This window comes from Manduca sexta, chromosome 6 (genome assembly GCF_014839805.1).
Source record: "Manduca sexta isolate Smith_Timp_Sample1 chromosome 6, JHU_Msex_v1.0, whole genome shotgun sequence".
NCBI lineage: Eukaryota > Metazoa > Arthropoda > Insecta > Lepidoptera > Sphingidae > Manduca > Manduca sexta.
This window is the reverse complement of record NC_051120.1, coordinates 10,866,069-10,888,570: the sequence shown is the minus strand read 5'-3', so window position 1 is coordinate 10,888,570 and position 22,502 is coordinate 10,866,069. Positions and strand designations below refer to the sequence as shown.

Genomic DNA, 22,502 nt, shown 5'->3' with positions numbered 1-22,502 from the left:
TTCTTGTGTTCATTTTTTGAATAAAAAATTTTTTGTTCTTTGTTTTCTATCACCAACTAACATCTTGCTGAAGCTTTAAATCTTCCTGTATTTTGACTTTTATGCAATTCTAATTATTTATATAACATCCAAAGCTGTTTATCTATATAGGACTAGTCTAAAAGTTAACTAGAAATAAACTTTTTCAATTCATTTGAATCGATCACAAGTATAGCACCGGAAATCCGGCGACTCCATACACGTTGTCTCTAGCACAAGGGAATAGAGACCGTCGCAGCGTTTCTTTCTTTTCTGAACAGGCGCAGTCCTAGAGAACTCGGAAAAGGAGTAAAAGGCTCCTACATAACCTGTCAATATGTAAGTACTAGTGTACGATATAAGTTGCATTGTAATTAGGCTCGAACGCGTCGTTTAGTGTTTGTGAAGTTTTGGAATCGAAACTTCTTGTTCCTTGCTGAGTCATAGCCAGGTGAAGTCGTTATCACAACTCTCATATATAGTGTCTGCCTTCGGGATATTCGGGTTATCCGCCACATTTGCAGCGAGTGGAGGTAGGAACGCGTGCGGACGCCATAATAGGGCAAAGGGCTGAGTTTAGGGACGGTGTTGCGTGGCGCGGCGGTAGCCAGCGGCCGATGACCTTACATTAGCCACCTTTTACTCTTATTAATCGCCACGTGTTTTCTTTTCAGCAATATATTGTATGAGTCAGAAGGTAGAAAAACCAGTATTATCGGGTCAACGGATCAAGACCAGAAAAAGAGGTAAGATTTTGTTATTAATTGTTATGAAATGTTGAAATATTGGCACGATGGACGCTAACTGCGTTCACCTTGGCCGTGGGCCGTCGGAGGAAGCTCGCGCGGCGCGGACATGTTCTGGCACCGATCAGGTCGCTATGTAGGTCATGCATCGCCATCAACGCAGTGTGGGGAGCATGTGCTTGGCACTAGGCGCTGTGCCCTGTGCACATCCTCTACGCTACAACGAGTAGTACAAAGGTTCTAAATCGCCCGCCGCTTCTTGACCCACTTTACCACTTGCCCGATTTGTATTCGATTTCACAAGGTTTTCAATACTTGCGTTTGTGGAATTCATACGGTCTTGTTATTGCGTCGCTGACGGTTAGAAACACACAAATAAATACAATATTTGGCATCAATAGAATAAACAACTTTTTAGGCCACCCTCATTAATGTAGTCACACTTTTAAAAGTAAATGTTTAACTTTGAACAGCTGTTCACTTTATTTTAACAAAGAAGTGTGAAGAATAGTTTTGCATGTTTTCCTTGTATTGTTAATAGTAACATTACCTTCTAGGTAGACCACAATTTCTAAATAATGTTTGAATTTTGGAGTAAACATTACTAATATACTGTTTGCACATAGTTGGTATTCAAATTATATATTTTTTCAATTGCCAACAATAATGAAATCGAAATATTTAATTATTTTATGTTATATTTATATGTATATTTAAACTATTGTTAATTATGTATAAAAAATAATGATGAAATATTGGGCAATATTTTTGTTTACAATATCATCTCAATTGAAAAGCATTTCAGTTATCAAAGAATTTAATTCATCAATAAATACCTACTATAAACATTTTCATATTGAGGAAAACAAAGCTTAGATGTTTACGCAAATTTGTTATTTATTAGTTTGTTAATTAGTACTGCACGTGAGGAAAATGAGTTAGGTACTTGAGCATATAATTTTGTAACCTGTTTACACAAGACAAAGTTAAATAAAAAAGTACAATTTATTTGTAAAACAATATTTATGGAGTACATACTTATAACTTCAATAACATAAAAAAGTATCGTAGGACATTCGAATCGACTCAATAGAATACAATAATTTAAAAACTAAAGCATCTTCATTGTATTCTGGCTGTAGGATTGTAATTCTAACCAATTTCTTGTTACGAAATTTCTAGAAACTCGTGCAATGTTCGTAAAGAAATCTCGCCCTTCGTCACGTTTTCGAAGACTCAATGTCGCATGAAGAGTAAGTAATTCTTTAGGATTATAGCCCTTATATTGATTACGTAATTAAGCGGGATTTACAATTTACGCGATGAAAACAATACCAGAGTTTCTACATAGCGTTACGATTTTGGCAAACTATTGACGTGGACTTTGGTTTACTTTAGATACCAATTCAAATACTCAATTATAAATAAAATATGTTTCTAGTACATTTTCAAGTTATTTAGAATACTCTAGGGCAATAACATATTGTGTCTTACGATTAAAAGTATATACGCTGACAACGCACGTAATATTAGAATTTTATCGTAGTCCCTTAAAATACACAATAGGTAAAAAAAACTGAGCAAACTCCATTACCCAGTCCATATTTCAGGTAAATAGCAAATAAAAAATGCCTTTTCCTAATAACTGCATTAAACACAAGGAAAAATACATTCGTGTAAAAATAAACCAACGATTACTACTGGCAGTCGCATTTACTGCACTCCGAATTTCAGACATAAAATGATTTTAGTATGCATGTACTTATTACTAGATTCTGTTCGTGGCTTTACCCTGCGCGAGTTTACACTCATTCCCGGGATACAAAAATTGAGCATTCAGGGGTAATGTAGCTTTCAATTAGTAAAAAGATTTTCAAAATCCCTTTGTTTTTATAAATTCAATATGTATAAACAGTTTAGTTAATTTTCTTGCGATGGTGTCTTTGATATTTTGTTTTTTTATGGCAGATTAGCTAAACATGGCATGATTAATAATTTTTTATATGATCTTCCCAATATTCGCAGAACTCTGATTAAGCCCTATATCTGTTAAATCTACATCTCACGTAAAATAACAATAGAAGTGCTTTATAAAAATGTCCCTCAGTAAAGCACTCAACTTTGTAGATAAGATACAATTTTAACAAATAACTCGTATTATTATTGTAAGTCTCAAGTATCAAGACTTTTCACAACAGAAGTTGATAAATTATATTCGAATACTTCAGATAGTACTCTTAGGATTCTATAATGAGTACTTATTTTAAGAGCTTTGCTTTCACGGACTAAGACTTAGTCTTTGTGAATAGAAAGTAGATAATATGAAACAAAAAGAACATATTGTTTTTATGACCTACACTGAAGTCTTAAGCTTCGCACATTCCTAAACCCGAAGGCTTCGTCCTTCATCCATCGCAATAACATCTTGTAGTAAACATTTCCCATTCCCGAAAACAGCACAACTCCCTAAGGATAGCCAATAAAAGTCTTGAAGTGTTCGCCAGTTTTGGTACCGCCCTTGACATAATTCCCGATCGATCCGGCCATGATACAGACCGGCTGTGGGATAGGTGTATCATCTCGCCCCAAGCCCACTGGCGTCGGCATGGGATATTGATTTTGTCTGCAATCTAACGTTTTGTATATTCCATCCCCTGTAGGAAAAAGCCCACACGCACGGCGTTCTCCGATGATGAAACCAGAGATGCAACTAGTGCACTCAGCTTTTGGTATTCCATCCCATGATATGCTGGCGAATCTATCGACAGTCTATTTTAGGTAAAAATTCTTTGAGACTATGTTAGATTAATTTGAAAAACAACTTAATGTATGCAAGTTATTCTGATATTCATGAAGCTGATTAGTTTGTTTACGTATTAGTAATATGAAATAATTGAGTTACCTATTGGATATAATTTTCCCTCTTGTATGTAAAACGCGTTGGTATTCATAAAGCAATTAATAAACATGTCCAAAGGAATTTATCCTCGTCTTCGTATGCCGTAATCCTTGGATTAATTAACAAAAATCCTTTCTAAGTTTTCGCTTAAGTGAACTCTTGTGTACTTCATGTTTCCAAACGCAATGGTTTGAAGCTGCTCATTATTTATTGGTTGCTTTCAGTGCGGCTCCATTCGCGAGAAAATTATTCTCTGTACTAAAGCTTCTGCGCACTTCTATCTATACATAATATAAAACAAAGTCCCCAAAAGCTGTCTGTATGTGGTCGAATTTCTCAAAATCTTCTGAACGGATTTTTGTACGGTTTTTACTGAAATATAGTTCAATCCTAGAGGAAGGTTTAACATTCAATAAATTGACTCAAATATGTATAACGATTACTGTTGAAGAGGTCGCTTGGTTGTAAAAAAATCTCGTGGGTCGGGATTTAGGCGGGAAAAACGTGACACCCTGATATCCACTCGGGTGAAGCCGCGGGCACAGCTAGTGAAATATCCGGAACATTATCATTTTTTAAAATTCCATTGCAAATGTACGCAGCATTCTGCATCTACTTGTAATAAACAATCAAAACGTTTAACTTTCGCATTTAAAATATTGTTTCGCAAGACAACGGGTACTTTTAACATAGAAATTTCAATCCAAGCTCCATACGTCTAAAATCTAAATGCCATCAAGATGTTCAGTAATTTCATTGTAATCTTCGAACGGCCATCTTGTGTGCATAAAAAATATACGGGCACATTAACTTTGTAACTGTACAGTGACAGTTAGGTTTATGTGGGACAAAGGCGATTCGCACGCACCGCGTCCAACATGCGGCGGCGTGTCGACCGGAACCGAGTTTGGCGCTTGTCTTTTTGTTTCTTCAAGATGGCTGCCACGTCTCGTAATTTTCAAGTATTTATAAAGATCAAGTTTGAGATTGTGGCGGTACAATCGATGCATACACCGCCATCTTGTCAACATCGCCGGAACTGCAAGAGGATCGATTCAGTGAGGCAACTACAGTGATATCACACAGCAATCACGATAGATGGCGACGACGATCCTGAATCACGCTTGCACAATTTGAGCGACGCGTTGCATATATACCACCTCCGAATAGGAACCGTCGGAGGGGCCGCGGCCGGTCAGGCGCAACATCTGCCTGACTGGAAATCTTCCCCTTCCATAGAGGAACGTAACCATCTGTTCCTCTACAGCGGCAATTAACAATTACGCCGCTAAGGTGGTGACCCCTGACGCTGAACATCATCGCACCGTCATCAACGAGACCAGCCGCATCTGCATCGCCATCTGCCACTTCCTTCCCTAGCCAGTCAACACTTCGCACAGCCAGCCAGCACTCGCCATTAAGGTTACCACACGCATGCTGCCAATGCAAGCCTGGTACCTTCGGCACTCCTGCACGGACTTCGGCTCCAACGTCACGGCACAACTGCGCTACAGCCGGACCATCTACGGGCAGCATTCGCCGGTTGTCGCGGTATAGCCACGTGACGCACCGAACTCATCGCAGAGGACGCAACATCGATTCCGACTCACTGGAATCGTACTCTCAGCTTCGCTTCAAAGGAGCTGACTACCGCGCACAGCCCTGACTCACTAGGGCCAATTGCGCACGGTTCCGACTCACTGGGACCACACCCCTGACTCACTGGGGCATCTCACCCCGACTCACTGGGGCATCAACACCCCGACTCACTGGGGCATCTCACCCCGACTCACTGGGGCATCTTCATCCCGACTCACTGGGACATCTACACCCCGACGCACTGGGGCATCTACTCTCTGGCACCGACATGCTATACGCTTAGCATCGAAGACTCGACTGAAGAGCTGAAGACTTTCGACCTCCGGTCTCCGGGGGGGAGTGATGTGGCGGTACAATCGATGCATACACCGCCATCTTGTCAACATCGCCGGAACTGCAAGAGGATCGATTCAGTGAGGCAACTACAGTGATATCACACAGCAATCACGATAGATGGCGACGACGATCCTGAATCACGCTTGCACAATTTGAGCGACGCGTTGCATATATACCACCTCCGAATAGGAACCGTCGGAGGGGCCGCGGCCGGTCAGGCGCAACATCTGCCTGACTGGGAATCTTCCCCCTCTATAGAGGAACGCAACCATCTGTTCCTCTACAGTGGCGTCTACCTTTACGCCGCTACAAGATGTAAAACGCGAATTTTGTCCAATGTCTCACACTATAAGGAGTTTGTCAGGGTATTAGATTTTAGGGGTTTAGATCAACAAAACGATCGGTTTACTTAAATATTTAGTCTAGGCACGGGATTCATTGTTCAAACCCTGCTTTCATGTTACGCCTACTACCTTCTGCTTGCTGAAAATTACACCTAATAGAGGTTTGCAGCAAGTTCTCAAATCACATACTGCCTTCAAAATAGCAATTTGTGACATCGCGTTAATATTACAAATAATGTTAATAAACAATTTTCAAGTACTCCACTGCTGAGTCATTGTATGTGCCTTATATGCCTGCTAAAATGTACAATGCGGAATTTTCCGCTGCCTCGACAAATATGTGGCTTCTGGTTATGTATAGCTCGGCGGTTGGATTGAGGAAAACGTTTATAGGAGGTAAGGTTGGTTTTCGCTTTCGTAGGGGAGTCTCTGATGCGTGCAATACTTGCAGTCTGCCAGCCGCCATTTTATATATTTTTCCCGTAGTTTGTGTCCGTCGATTGTAAAGAAATGTGCTAAATAATTATTAAGTTAGCTATTAGATTTTACTGATGGTTTCATTATCTATAGACAAAGACACGTTACGCATTTTAAAGCATAGTTTATTTGGTTGATCATTCTATACGCAAAATGATTTGGTAAAAACTATAATTCTTTCATCATTAGTCAAAGAATGTCCACTGCTGAACATAGCCCACCCATAAAGATTTCTGCACCGATTATTAATCATTTTTTTTCTCAAACCCCTGACGGTCGGCATATTTATGTCGGTCTGCCTAATTGATTTTTCACGCTTCGCTGAAGAACCCCAAGTTATATGATGCATCATTTTGCCGGCAAACTATCAATCTGTCGAATTAATACATATCTAGCTAACTCTTTAAATACCCATCAGAGCTTAATCTACGATGTACAATCAGTTATTGTTATCGCGTTATCACAACACGCTCTGTGCCGCGGAGTAACTGATCCCGGCGTCAACCAGGTAGTGATTTAACTCAAGGTTGCTTTAGTTACGATAAAAACTATAATATAATATATTCTGATACACTTTTGTAGTTTTACGTAATATAGGAAATGTGGATCCTTGAAGAACTTCACTAAGTTTACGGAAAATAGTATTCTGTTCCTGTTACTAGATAAGATGCTTCTTTCAATAGAATCTATACGAATAAAGTTTATGCTTAATTAGTTACTTAAATGTTGTACAAATAATTAATTTTATTCGTTGGGTTGGTTTTGCATTGTTTTCACAATTTGAACAAACCTAAATATTGATATTGTCAATTTGTTTGCGAACTACAATTAATTTTAATAACGTCATCTTTGTTTCTTCTTATGCCGTAACTAACACTTAAAAAATTATGCGCTCATTTTTTGCTTGCGTGACAATTCGTCAATAACTAATTAAAATTAAGGACAAAAACAAATACTCAAAGTATACTACCTTAGGTTTGGTTTTCTAGAGCAGTCTATATAACTGGTTTGTGTAAAAACACACGCATATCATTACCGCGGTACAAGACTACAAATACACGTGGTATCAATAATTATAATCGTTTGCACATTATGCTAACAAATACATAGACACAATATGTTCCTAACGATACTATGATAATGTTACTTCTATCTTAGTAATAATCTCAAGTTATGTATAATCCTTTTCTAACACAAATATTCATGTGTGATTGATTGTCGCTTAGCATTAATAAATAACAATACATTATACATATATAAACGTAATACCGATCAGATACAATAGAGATGTTTAAATATAGCTGTAGTTATTATGTAGAACCGCCGGAATGATAAATCAATAAGCGTGGGACACTAAGCGCTATATTGAGTATGTCTAGCTTCAGATGTCTATAAATAGGACAATGCATCAATAGTTTAAAAATAATACAGCCTCCGCAACTAGAGGGAGGTACCGATATTTCTTTACTGATTACTCGCTGCACACTGCCTAGGTGACATAGTATTGGATATACATACGAGTTGTGCTGAGTTCTCTGGTTCTATCCTAGGACATATTTATTATACAGTCTTACTTATAAAAAATTCGCAAAGCTAGGCTTAGTTAAAACACAAATTTTGTTGATCAGCTGTAAATTAAAACCTGCCATCTTGCTTTTTAATAAGGTTTAAACTAGGAACCGGTGATGTTATTGACAGCTATTTAATAAATTCTTAACCACCTCTTTTCGTTACAACAAGTTTAGAAGTAAGACTAATAAATTGATAGTTTTCTGAATAATAGGAATTGCGATTAGTAAATAGTTATAGGCTGACCCTTATAATGTATTAATGCGCGAGGTATTTAATATGCATAATTCCTCCAATCAAATTTCTTAATGTTGTTATGAACTATAGCAAATGAACTATATCAAAATGTCTATACCAAATACCGTTCACCTGTTTTGGTCACGAGACGGCGCGACCTTGGTCGTTGTTATCATTGTTTTGCGCGGACATCTTCCTGATTACCCGCTAAGTGCTCGCGCACGATAATTGTATCATGACGCTTTGTTACATACGTCATACAAGTCTGTTGGCTTACAAGAGTACTTAACAAAAAACTAGGATATTTTTGGTATGCTTGGTTTCGCACTAGATATGCGCGCAAGGCTACTTTAGTAAAGATAAAAAAGTTTTCTTTGATCAAATATTGTAAACTTCATTTTTCTCAATATTTCTTCGTGAAACGTACAGAATCTAGTGTTTATAAATTATAATAGTTAAGTACATACGTATTTGAATTGCGTGAGTATTTATTCTGAAGGCAGGATGACAAGAAATACAGCTTGTATGAAATTTATATGATCAACAAATTTATGAAACATCACTAACTACTATAACAACATAACATTGTAGCCATTATAACTACTGGACATAATAAGACTTAACGTGTCTTTGGGTGGTGACCGCAGTGGAATACCAAACAATACTTTGTAATTCAGGTGTTTAATTGTGTTTCTACTGTTTATGGGCCGTCATATCGCTTACCATCAGGCGAACGGCAAGCTCGTCTCGCCATTCAAAGCAATAAAAAAAAACTACCCATCAATCTAACTTGTCCAGTGCAGGCAGAGATATTGAATGTAGTTGTCCTTATTTCCAGATGAGAAAGAGAAGTACGACCCGAACGGGTTCCGCGACGCGCTTGTGCAGGGGCTCGAGCGCGCCGGCGGCGACCTGGACGCCGCGTACAAGTTCCTAGACACCGCCGGCTCCAAGCTCGACTACCGCCGCTATGGCGAGGTCATATTCGACGTGCTCATCGCGGGCGGCTTGCTGCGTGAGTACTCTCCACACTCTATACTCTGTCACTGCTGTGCATCGCCCTCGTCTACTAGGGTATGGAAATATGTAGGGTGAAAGCAAATGAAAGTTAAATTGGCTGTGAAGAGTTGGGGAAATTTTGATGGAGTTTTAGTTTACTAAAGATTAAGGCTAGATTCTACCTAGTTTGATGGTAAAGAAAATTTTATAAAAAACATGGATTAGTAATTCTGTAAGGTTTAAGAAATGAGTATGGAAATGACAAACATTTATGTTTCTCTTTGTAAACCAATTCAAAAGAACTATAAGTACCTATTCTAAATGATGAAACAACTGGCTAGAGTCCTGACACACATGATCGACAACATCGTTCGTTCACACCTGATGTTACCTCCCTACATCCCATCACTATCCCGCATCGATGTCGATATGTAACGTTAGTGTTGTACGCAGTGCCCGGTGGGTCGGTGTCGATGGACGGCGACACGCCGAAGACCAGCATGTGCATATTCGCCGCTAATGAGGACATGGACACCATGCGCAACTTCGAACAGGTGAGGAATTATTGGTGCTAGAATTATGAAAAGTACACCTATCAGGCAGTAGCGTAGGATGGGATTTTCCGAAAAGAAATCGACACACATACAATATCACGCATTTATCCCCGAAGGGGTATGCAGATGCGCAACCAAGGCACCCACTTTTCGCCAAGTGTGTTCCGTCCAATGATGTGATAGTGGCGAACCTATCGCCATATCGGGTACGAATTCCAAACTCCGGGCTGATACTGAGCAGAAAAACCCAAATATAACTGCCCGACCCGGGATTCGAACCCAGGACCTTAGAGCGCTGTCGTACCGCGAATGAAGTACAACTACGCCACTTAGGCAGTCACCGAAAAGAAACCCGACACAACATATAGGTACTAATATGCAGAAATACGGTTTGCAAATCGTTTAATGATAATTAGATTTTATATTAATTACGAAAGGGAAGCCGGCAGGAATCGGGTTGTATGGTCCCTTCGCCACTGGTATCAGATGTATTTACGGTTGGTTAAGATACTTCAATGTATCTGATATGTTAAGCAAAGGAAATTACTAGTAAGAGCGACATGGTGTACTTTAATGATCACTATTTTGATAATTTATTTATTGGAAACTAGCTTTTGCCCACGGCTCCGCCCGCGTTATAAAGTTAGTCGGGCTAAAGTTTTCCGTTATAAAAGTCACGCTATATATTTTCCCGGGAGCCTATGTTCTTCCCAGGGTCTCAAACCGTCTCCATACCAAATTTTATCCTAATACGTTGGGTAGTTTTTGAGTTTAACACGTTCGGGCAGACCGATGCAGCGGGGACTTTGTTTTATGATATAATTTTGTAAAACTTTTAAGAGGAACAATCCCGTCATACATTATTGTTGCATAACTTTAACCGTTTACGCAGCGCACGCAACAGAAGCTCTCAAAACTAATAAATTGTCCCCGTTTTTGCATCATGTTTCATTACTGCTCCGCTCCTATTGGTCATAGCCTGACGATATATAACCTATAGCACTCCAGGAACAAAGGGCTATCCAACACAAAAATATTTTTCAGTTCGAACCGGTAGTTCCTGAGATTAGCCATTACTGCTCTGCTCCTATTGGGTATAGCGTGATGATATATAGCCTATAGCACTCCACGAATAAAAGGCTATCCAACGCAAAAGAATTTTTCTGTTGGACCGGTAGTTCCTGAGATTAACCATTACTGCTCCGCTCCTATAGGGTATAGCGTGATGATATATAGCCTATAGCACTCCACGAACAAAGGGCTATCCAACGCAAAAGAATTTTTCAGTTCGGACCGGTAGTTCCTGAGGTTAGGCATTACTGCTCCGCTCCTATTGGGTATAGCGTGATGATATATAGCCTATAGCACTCCACGAACATAGGGCTATCCAACGCAAAAAGAATTTTTCAGTTTGGACCGGTAGTTCCTGAGATTAGCGCGTTCAAACAAACAAACAAACTCTTCAGCTTTATATAATAGTATCGATTAACAACTGAAGTTAGCTAAAATTGAGTTTCTCGAAGCCGACCACTATTTATGTACTATGTATATTGAGACTATGCAATTTTGTCGCGTTCGCGATTCACTTTCACTTTTGTTGAGTTTCAGAACGCGATATTAGATCCTCCAACGCGCACGCGAATTTGAACTTTATGCAGCGGTAATAAATTACAAATTGACTCTCCATTTTATTTAGAAAACATTTGTATGGGAAATAGAAAAATGCTGTTTTGAGGATTTTCCCGGCAATTATTCGAATTTTTCTCACCTTTTAAATCTTCCCTAGACCTCCACGAATAATTCAAGACCAAGATAAGATAAATCCGTTCAGCCGTTCTCGAGTTTTAGCGAGACTAACGAACAACAATTCATTTTTATATATATAGATTCCGCTTAAGAATCGCGTTAATTCTCGCTAAAGAGTTCGTTTTCCCATGTGGCTGAGCGGTGAGTTTCTCGATCCCCTCGGAGGGTCGGGATTACCAAATTTGTCAAACGTCACCGTTTAGAGGACCTTATTAGTTTTTCCAAGGGGCCATTCTGTTAAGTATGACAGTTGGTAATTACAATATACCTAGTCTTGCCATAAATATTGTAATAAAGAAAAAAGAAAATTGTTAACTGCAAATAACATTTATTACTTTTACAGTGTGTCAGTTTAATACATAAATATAAAACAATTAAAAATATAAAAGCTTATTCGAAGTGGTCTCCATTGGCTGCAATACAGTCCTTTAAACGATGAGGCCAGTTATCAATAGAAGCACGCACTCTTTCCATGGGAAAATTCTTCACTGCCAATCGTATAGATTGTTTTAGGGACTCAAATTATCATGGCGTTTAGAGCAAGCTGTACTCTCTAAAACTGACCACAAATCATAATCCAGCGGATTAAGATCGGGACTAGACGACGGCCAGTCTTCAGCTCTGATGAAGTCCGAAACGTTCGATTCCAACCAAGACTGCGTGGACCGAGCTTTATGACCCGGCGCCGAGTCTTGCTGGAAGGACCATACTTGGTTATTGAACATGGTGATGTTAAGGGGCTTAACTACCTTCTCAAGAATGGTATCTTGATACACTTGTGCCGATGTTTTGATACCTTTTTCACAAAAATATGGCTCAGTCACTCCTTCATAGCTAACACCCCACCAAACCATCACTGAAGTCGGATAATGTCCACGTTGCACTCTGTCGACTAATTGGGAAGCTTCCTTAGAGCTTTGAGCATAAATACGGTCATTTTGTTTGTTAAAATGTTGCTCAATTGTAAAAATTTTCTCATCCGTAAACAAAATTTTTCTGTGACCTCCCTTTGCGTACCGCTTCAGTAGTTGTTTCGATTTTACCACCCTATTCTTCTTTAAATTATCAGTTAAGAAATGGCCAGTGCGTCTCTTATAGGCTGCAAGTCCTAAGTCATCTTTTAAAATACGGTCTGTCACAAACAGAGGAGGTCTCATTGTACCTATTAATAGCCCGGTACACAAACATTTTACTAATACCAAGTGTATGGAGAGTTTTAAAAATTGCATTTGGCTCCATACCTACTTTGTGTAATGCTATCACAGCGATTCGGTTCTCTTTATCACCCCACACCATTTTAATATCGCAAAATATTTTACAATGTATTGGCGCCAAAATGAGAAAACACAATGAACAATCGTATAAAAATGACAGATTCGAAATTCAAATGTAATATTTTTTTATAATTAAGTGTAACAGTATTTATGGCCAGACTAAGTATCTTCTGTTGTAAGGTCTGCTTATTTTCGAAGGTATTTGAATGAAATAAAATCTCTTATATTTTAACTATATCTCTAAAATAATAATAGGTAGGATATTAAACAGTATAGTTATAGATTGGACATCGGGACCAAATTTGTGCTCCAAAAATTACCCATTGGTTTACCCAATTTCCGAGTGACGAGATGTCACAGCGTCCTTAGATATTAATACAAAAACAAAATATTTACAGGAAATATGCTAATATGTGCATTTAAAACATGCAAATCAACATATGGAAAAAATTGGAATATTTTATATAGGTATTTTGCTATTTTACTGTAGATTTAATGACCACCGCATGAACGCAAAATTTTTATAGAATTATCATTCCAATGTCCGCTCTATATAATCTTAGAAGTCTTTGATATAACTATATAATGTTGTATACGATGACGTAACGATGTATGACACTTTGCAAAATATCGCATATAGTATCGTTTATTATATTTGTAAACACTAATTATTACACTATCATTATAGGACCACTAAATTTGAGTATCATATTGTATTGCGATCAAGTACATTACAAGTTTGTCAGTTTTATTCGTAGTTCATGGAATACTTATATATTTCACAATGCATCATTATCCTGATTCAAACCTAAAAAAAAAAAACATAAAAAACGCGTTAAATAAATAATCCGCCGCAATTTATATACCACAGTAAATCTTCCCTTTAACTGGCATTTATATAATACACTAGCTTTTGCCCGCGGCTCCGCCCGCGTTATAAAGTTAGTCGGGCTAAAGTTTTCCGTTATAAAAGTCACGCTATATATTTTCCCGGGAGCCTATGTTCTTCCCAGGGTCTCAAACCGTCTCCATACCAAATTTTATCCTAATACGTTGGGTAGTTTTGAGTTTAACACGTTCGGGCAGACCGATGCAGCGGGGACTTTGTTTTATGATATAATTTTGTAAAACTTTTAAGAGGAACAATCCCGTCATACATTATTGTTGCATAACTTTAACCGTTTACGCAGCGCACGCAACAGAAGCTCTCAAAACTAATAAATTGTCCCCGTTTTTGCATCATGTTTCATTACTGCTCCGCTCCTATTGGTCATAGCCTGACGATATATAACCTATAGCACTCCAGGAACAAAGGGCTATCCAACACAAAACTAATTTTTCAGTTCGAACCGGTAGTTCCTGAGATTAGCCATTACTGCTCTGCTCCTATTGGGTATAGCGTGATGATATATAGCCTATAGCACTCCTCGACTAACAGGCTATCCAACGCAAAAAGAATTTTTCAGTTGGACCGGTAGTTCCTGAGATTAACCATTACTGCTCCGCTCCTATAGGGTATAGCGTGATGATATATAGCCTATAGCACTCCACGAACAAAGGGCTATCCAACGCAAAAAGAATTTTTCAGTTCGGACCGGTAGTTCCTGAGGTTAGGCATTACTGCTCCGCTCCTATTGGGTATAGCGTGATGATATATAGCCTATAGCACTCCACGAACATAGGGCTATCCAACGCAAAAAGAATTTTTCAGTTTGGACCGGTAGTTCCTGAGATTAGCGCGTTCAAACAAACAAACAAACAAACAAACAAACAAACTCTTCAGCTTTATATAATAGTATCGATTAACAACTGAAGTTAGCTAAAATTGAGTTTCTCGAAGCCGACCACTATTTATGTACTATGTATATTGAGACTATGCAATTTTGTCGCGTTCGCGATTCACTTTCACTTTTGTTGAGTTTCAGAACGCGATATTAGATCCTCCAACGCGCACGCGAATTTGAACTTTATGCAGCGGTAATAAATTACAAATTGACTCTCCATTTTATTTAGAAAACATTTGTATGGGAAATAGAAAAATGCTGTTTTGAGGATTTTCCCGGCAATTATTCGAATTTTTCTCACCTTTTAAATCTTCCCTAGACCTCCACGAATAATTCAAGACCAAGATAAGATAAATCCGTTCAGCCGTTCTCGAGTTTTAGCGAGACTAACGAACAGCAATTCATTTTTATATATATAGATAATTGCGTAAAGGTTTCTAAGTAGACTTTATTGGTGGCTGTCGACATTACAAAGGTTTTGCTACGTCCTACGCCTGTAGTACACGAAATAAAATGATGAAAAAAACGGCTAGAGTCCTGAACTCAATGTTGAGAAACCCTTTCTCGTTCAATCTATACTGATTTACTATACTAAACACAATGGGATAATGTCTGTTTGTATGTGTTACGATACATGTGTATGTCCGTTTGCAGGTATTCGTGAAACTGATGCGTCGGTACAAATACCTCGAGAAGATGTTCGAGGAAGAAATGAAAAAGGTATGGTCCGAAACTAATATTATTGATATACTGTGAACTAATAATATAAATTTTGATATATCTTTGGCTAATATAGCAAAAATTTTAACATAAAATAATTGTTTCTTTGAGCTTTATTGTTTTAAGACAATAATTATACAGGGCTGCTTTACATATCTTATATAAAAACAACTGCAAGACTTTATTAAAAAGAAAATCAACCTTGATTTAGCTAACAGTGACTACTTAAAACCATTTAAACTTAAGACTATTATTTTGAAATTAATTTACATTTTAAGATCTGTGCTAGTTTTATAATGTAATTGTGCACACGATTAGAGCCGGGCCAGGTTCAGTGCGTGGCTCGGTGTCGAAGTGTGCGAGAGTATCGCGCGGAACATCCTCGTGCGCCGGCGCACACCGGCGTACGATCACACTGGCCGCTCTACATTACTAACAAAAAACAGCAAAATAATATGCGACTTATTACCAGAGGGAACGAACGTGGTGTTAGGTTGGTGAAGGGTTTTTCTGCAGTGTTTATTTCTTCCATCAAGCAGTAGCATGCAAACACTGTTGTTTCGTTGGGACATTGTAGCTAGTATAAGTAATCTTTGATATTGCTCAATGATATTGGCCCTTATAGTGCGATTATATGTTATCTCATACAAAAAAATATGGGTAGTTATGGTTTAGTTCTCTGGTAATTTTCGCGCTATTCTAAATACATTCCAACAATATAAATGTTATCGTCGTTTGCCGCAGGTCTTGGTGTATCTGAAGGGTTTCGAGCCTCTTCAGCGCATCAAACTGGCGCGCATGACCGCGCTGTGGATCGGTATGTATATAAAAATAATAACAATCACTTAGTACTTGTCCACCTTCTTTGTCCTATTTAAAATGTTGCGTTGGCGCAACACACTTAACAATGTGTTACAGAAGCTTTTTGTTAATTTTTTTACGACACTCCATCATTTCTGACGTCAATCCTCTAAAGTTTTGTGTACATGCCAATAAATTTGCTAACAAAAGACAATCAGCCGTCTTCAATGAACGATCCATCTTAATGTTCAATCCGATTTCGAAAATTAATCATTCATAATAATTCATTTGAAAATGTATTTTTTTTGTTCTGGTTGGTCCTTTATTGAGATAGATCGCAAAAAGCTATTAAAATAGTTTATTTGAAATGGCGGTTACTCAATGTTTTGTCTATAGCTATTGCTTTATGAAACTTATCCATGGAAGTAGCGAAATAGTGATTAGTTAAATCAACTAAACGAAAAGGATACAAGTAACGATCATTCGCACACTATTAGAGCCGGACTATGCACGTTGCGTGGTTCGGTGTCGAAGTTGTGCCACATCAACTGGGTGAAGTGGTCTCGCGCTGTATTCATGTATTGCGCGGTCACACTAACCACACTACATTGTTATGCATTCAATTGGAAACAGTAGAAATTTTCAAAGACTTACCAATAAACAGTATTTTCCAATGTATTGTACTTTTTTTGTCAGAAGATTTTTTGAGACAATGTTTTGATTAAGTTCATTATAGTGATATTATATTATTTTATAGCACTTTACTTGATAGTTTCATGTCTTTAAGATTGGTAACACACACTTAATTCCTCTAGTCATATAGCTCTTCACTGTTTGCACAGCAATGCAAAAAGATACTCAAACCCTAATCCATCTTTACATTAATTAGTTTATTGTGTAGTAAAAAAAAATATGACAAAACGCACAGTTGTCTAACATTGCCATGTTTTTGCAGGTAACGGTTGCGTGCCGCCCGCCGTGCTGTTGGTGCTGGTCAATGAGCATCTCCTGAAGGACAACCTGGCGCTGGAGTTTGTCCTGGAGGTGTTCACCACAGTGAAGCAGGAGCGCGGCGTCGCCTCGCTCATCGCGGCGCTGCGACGAGGACAGCTTGAAGGCAGGTGTGTGGCGTGATGCATGGGTTGTTCTTGAAGCTTAAGGTTATAGCTTAAGGTCCATTTTTCATACATTTTGTTTCACCTTTAATCTGGGTAACTAAACAAGTATTGGCAAGTAAAGAATTTAAATTCACGTCTAGTTAGTGATTAGTTCTCGCAGTTGAAAGAAAAAACGTAAAAATAATTAATATGCATGGATATTTCGGCCTTTAAAATTTCGTCATATTAAATCTTAAGCCAATATACCTTTCTATAAATTCATTGGCTTAAAATTACAAGGTTCTATGTACTTTTTTTATGTATTTGGGAAAATGAGAGTTGAAATGTTCATGTTGTTAAAAATTTAAAAGACAATACTTCAAGGCGGCCACATACAGAAGTTAAGCACCCAAATAAATTATAAAAGAGTGCACTGAGCGTTAGTGAGCATATTAACTGATGCATAAAATTTACTTTGGAACATTGTAAAACTGGCCTTAGTATATCGTAACATTATGAAATCTCAACTTTCTATCAGTTAAAAAGTATTTAATTGACCAGTAGAAAAGTACCTCACTTCGTATCTCAATTATTACATAAATAGTAATTAAAATATTAATGTTGATCTCTAAACAACATTGTTATTGGCATCCCCGACACGCACATGTCGGGCTGATTGTTCGTTGTTCAGCCCGATCAGTGTCGCGGGTAGATCGACGCCTCATGTACTGGCTCGCTGTGCGTCTCGCAGCGGCGTCATTAATGGTGCTACATGTGTTACCTAAATATAATTGTAGGTGAATAGCTGATGTAGGGAATGCATGGATGTTTCACTGACTAACTTACTAATGTATACGAAATAGTGATCTTTTACAAAACGTTATTATGATATTGGGTATAAGTTTTAGATTTTCCTATGATGGAGAGCCCGCAAACGATAAAGAGGATAGGTTTTAACACAATGTACTTGTTTCGTTTATTTTACTGCCGAACTAACATGTGTTCAAAGTTTTAAAGTTTATATTTATAGTGATGCATAATACCGATGTATATAATTTGTTGTGGTTGTGGTGCAGACTGCTGGAGTTCCTGCCGCTGAACCGGCGCAGCGAGGAGGCGCTGGCGGCGTCGTTCGGCGCGCGCGGGCTGGCCGAACTGCTGCGCCTGCACCGCGCGCAGGCCTCGCAGGAGGCGCGCCGCGACCTCACCGCCGCGCTGCAGGACGACCTCGCCGACGACAAGCCTGTGCGCGACCTCATACAGGACCTGCGCGACATGGCGCACAAACACGCCATACCCGACCACGAGGTCATCGCCATCGTGAGTACAATCATACAAACAGTAACGTACAAAAATATCATCGTCTACCGATCACCCCATAGATCCACAGTACAAATTGAGCATATTTGATAACTACCAAACAACCAAGTAAGGAACAAACTTTCAAATTGTGGTTGTGTTAACTTTAGGATACTATGGGCAGCTGCGAACATTTACCATTGGGTCTCAATTGCTCGTTCGCGATCCATAATATTACATCAAAAACAATTGATAATTATGATTTCTAAAAAAGTGGAGGTACTGAATTAGTGTTCCTACTTTTTTTCTGGTTAGTCATCTTTGGGTATCGATCTGCTTAATCGACATTCACAAACATATCACTTTCTCTTTATGATGATAACCGATGACGAGTCCAAGCATCGCATGAGAACGTCGCGGGCGCGCTCCGGCCGAGTATTTCGAACGGTGCGCAGCTAGCTTCGTTTACATGCGAACGCAATGCCGATACGGCAGCCTGATTCTCTCTAAACATACTCTAATATCCTGTTTTGTTGCAAGATTTGTCGTAATAGGTTGACCGGTTGTTATAGATCTGGCAGTGTGTGATGTCCCGCAGCGAGTGGAACAAGAAGGAGGAGCTGCTGGCCGAGCAGGCTGCGAAACACTTGCGCCAGTACACGCCGCTGCTGGAGGCGTTCGCGCAGTCCGCCAAGGCTGAACTGGCGCTGCTGACCAAGGTGAGATTGGTTTTATTAACATTTGATAATGACACAGTAGGTTGGAAGTTGCAATGCATGAATATACACAAACATCAGCCAATACTACGTACATTTTGGTATGCTTTTGAAATAGACATTTGTTTGCAATGATCGGTTTGTTGCTCAACTTTTTTTGTCTAAGCAATTCTAATTAAAACATTTAAAAATAATAATAAATAATTTGATAGTAACTGATGAAAATTGCAGAATTTTCAATGAGAATTTTCATCAAGAAATGCTTTCACATTTAGGAGACTCATGCAACAAAGTGCATTGCAGGTACAAGAGTACTGCTACGAGAACATGAACTTCATGCGCGCGTTCAGCAAGCTGGTGGTGATGCTGTACAAGACTAATGTACTGTCGGAGGAGGTGATCCTCAAGTGGTACCGCGAGCCTAACTCCACCAAGGGCAAGATGATGTTCCTCGACCAGATGAAGAAGTTCGTCGAGTGGCTGCAGAGCGCCGAGGAAGGTGAGAACTTGCGCACGCGCTTATGTACACTATTACGTTGGGATCAACCTAATTACTGGGCATTTAGACTTACATGTTGCCTCAGTGTGACGAGCACAGTGAAATGCTGTGTAATGCTGTTTTGTGTGGTGTTGCTACTATTTATTTGCAGTCGTATCCATTACCATCAGGCGACTGGCTTGCTTAACACGTCATTCTGATGCAATAAAAAAAATTAAAGTAGCCTGCATACTAAACGCAACTTGCAAACAACTTAAATATTGTATTGTCAGAGTGGGGCCCCAGACTGGAATTTCATCCACAAAACTGGAAAGCTTCAAAATATGGAATAAAACTTAACATTAGTACTTAACCTCTACAACGAAAAGTGCGCGATTTCATTATACATTTGGGAGAAATTATATATAGTTAATACAATAATGTTAATTTCAGAGTCCGAGAGCGGCGAAGACGATGATTAGTTTAAGAGCAGCGAGTGAGACTGACAACAGACACCCCATGCATAATGTTTCCAACACAGACAGACGCGCGCCCCACAATAATAATGTATAATAATAAAGTAAACGTTGGAGCTGCAAGAGGCGGCGCGCGACACCTTTTCTACAGCTGTATAGTATTCATGTCGACTTACATGCAACAATGAATTCAAACCTAAAATATTTTTTATTCAATTTTTTTAGTAAAATTCCAATAAATGGTGGTAACACGCTGTTGGTGTTTTATTGTGTTAAAATAGTGGTTAAGCAATTAACATATGAGGTAATATTATACTACTGCCGTGCTACGATAAAAAAAGCGGAGAGTTTTTCTATCTCAGTTTTACATACAAAACTATATTTACAAAACTTTGAATATCTCGAAATAAGGTTTCCATATAATAAACTAGATGTGTATTGAAACTACTATCGATTATACATATATAAACACTAAATTTGATCAATTAAATTTCCATTCTTACCACCCCTTTAATTCATTCACCCCTTTTAAATGCACAAAAAACGACGCTATTGAGCAACGGTTCTGAGTCACAAAATAAACAACTCTAAAAAAGTTGTATAATATACTCGTAAGAAAATAATACGAATAGTACATATATTTTAGTCTACATACCGTCAGCCATGAATATAGAATTCAGAATTAACATTTGCGTTAATTAATTTAGGCATTATGACTAAAAAGTCTACATTTATTGCTACTACAGAAGCGATAAATACAAGGGACTCTAGGACGCATACTGTGGTTTATGTTATCTATACTAATGTTAGAAGAAAACTTTGTAGTTTGTTTGTATTATAGGAGCTAATCTACCTACTAAACCGATATTGAAAATTCTTTCACTAATATGAAGCTACATTACACCTCAGTGCACTAGGCTACTCTCTATCTCTGATTAAACAAAATAACGCGGGCGAACCTGCGGGCAAAAGCTATTCCAATGTTAAACTGATCTTAGCGCAATTGTGCAGAATTGTGCACAGTGCATCTCGCACAAGAGAGTATCTACCGGTCAATAGACAAAAAAGTAATTACATGTAAATTTGTATGTACGTAATTGTTAAACTGTAATTGTAAACTTACCGTAAAAAATATGACAAATAAATGTCGGTGTAATCTATTCTCTTAGCTTGCCTTTTTAAACAAGTACCTACTGAAGTTAAAGCCTGCAAAAAACTATCTATTTGTGCGGCTGCGGTCTTGTAACGTCTTTTACCGAAATAATATACAAGATCTCATGCAGAGTTAACAGAATTCTGTTATAAGAATATTAGTATATATTATCAATGTCGTTTTGTAATAAAAACATCTTAGTATATAATATAGTAAATAGTAGCTCCAGAAACAAATCAAAACTTGTGCGTATCGACAAATATTGGTTTTAAGAACAGCTTATAATGGTTAGAACGTTACATTACTTTTTAGAGCATCGTCTCTATGAAGTTATGTCGCCAACTTGCAAATTTTATTTCTAGCGCTTGCTGTGTAGTATTTACCGCTGAGTCTGTATGTATACGAATTATTATTTATTTGTATATACATACAGAAAGTAGATTAACCGTCACCTCTATATAATTGTCAAACATCTAACAACAATAACGGCAGTAATTCGTTTTTGAATAATAATGAACACATTTTTTAAATAAAAAGAAAGTATGTTATATTACTAGGAAGCGAATAATATAAAACGTGCCATGGATTTCCAATTTCAAATGAAAAGTAGGCGTATTTAAATAATTCTGCGATAGTACAGAATACAGTCGCAGCAGACATAGGGCGTCGCGCTTCGTTATAAAAGAGTTTTTAAGACCTACCATAAATAAATTAGACAAATTATAGGATACTTATTAGTGACTGATGTACAGTTTAATCAAGGCATAGAAATGTTTTTATCTGACTTTTTCTGACTTATTTTCGAAACGACTGGACTGACTGATGGGACTTTTATTAGCAATTATCTTTGAGTAGTAAATCAATATAAGAATGCAAAAAATATTATTCTTGAAAAACAGGAATAACACACGGTTCTGGTACTTTGTTGCGTAAATATATTAACAAAAATGCTTGGTAGTATTAAAAGAATTCCAACGAAACCAATATGAGTCAGTATGTATATTTATTATTGTTTATGCAGAAAATTATCATCTATGCCAATTAGTCTCATTTCTATGATAATGATATATCTAATGGCACCAAGCCCAACGAGAGAGTTCTCTTTCCACGAAGGGCAGTC

At 38.1% G+C, this 22,502-nt stretch overlaps 1 protein-coding gene across 2 annotated transcripts; it reads left to right on the top strand.

The window, feature by feature from the left end:
• The first annotated feature begins 9 nt into the window (after positions 1-9).
• Positions 10-20,483, top strand: LOC115453227 (protein krasavietz). 2 transcript variants are annotated; one of them, XM_037446316.1, is made up of 11 exons: positions 10-357; positions 693-764; positions 9,064-9,240; positions 9,678-9,778; positions 15,297-15,362; positions 16,107-16,179; positions 17,119-17,284; positions 18,337-18,580; positions 19,132-19,278; positions 19,579-19,774; positions 20,207-20,483. In XM_037446316.1, the coding sequence occupies exons 2-11, from the start codon at positions 704-706 to the stop codon at positions 20,233-20,235; spliced, it is 1,260 nt and encodes a 419-aa protein (XP_037302213.1). In that variant the 5' UTR covers positions 10-357; positions 693-703; the 3' UTR covers positions 20,236-20,483. The 2 variants fall into 2 exon arrangements, with proteins under 2 accessions (XP_037302213.1, XP_037302219.1); XM_037446322.1 differs by lacking the exon at positions 10-357 and adding an exon at positions 533-551.
• Positions 20,484-22,502: the final 2,019 nt, after the last annotated feature.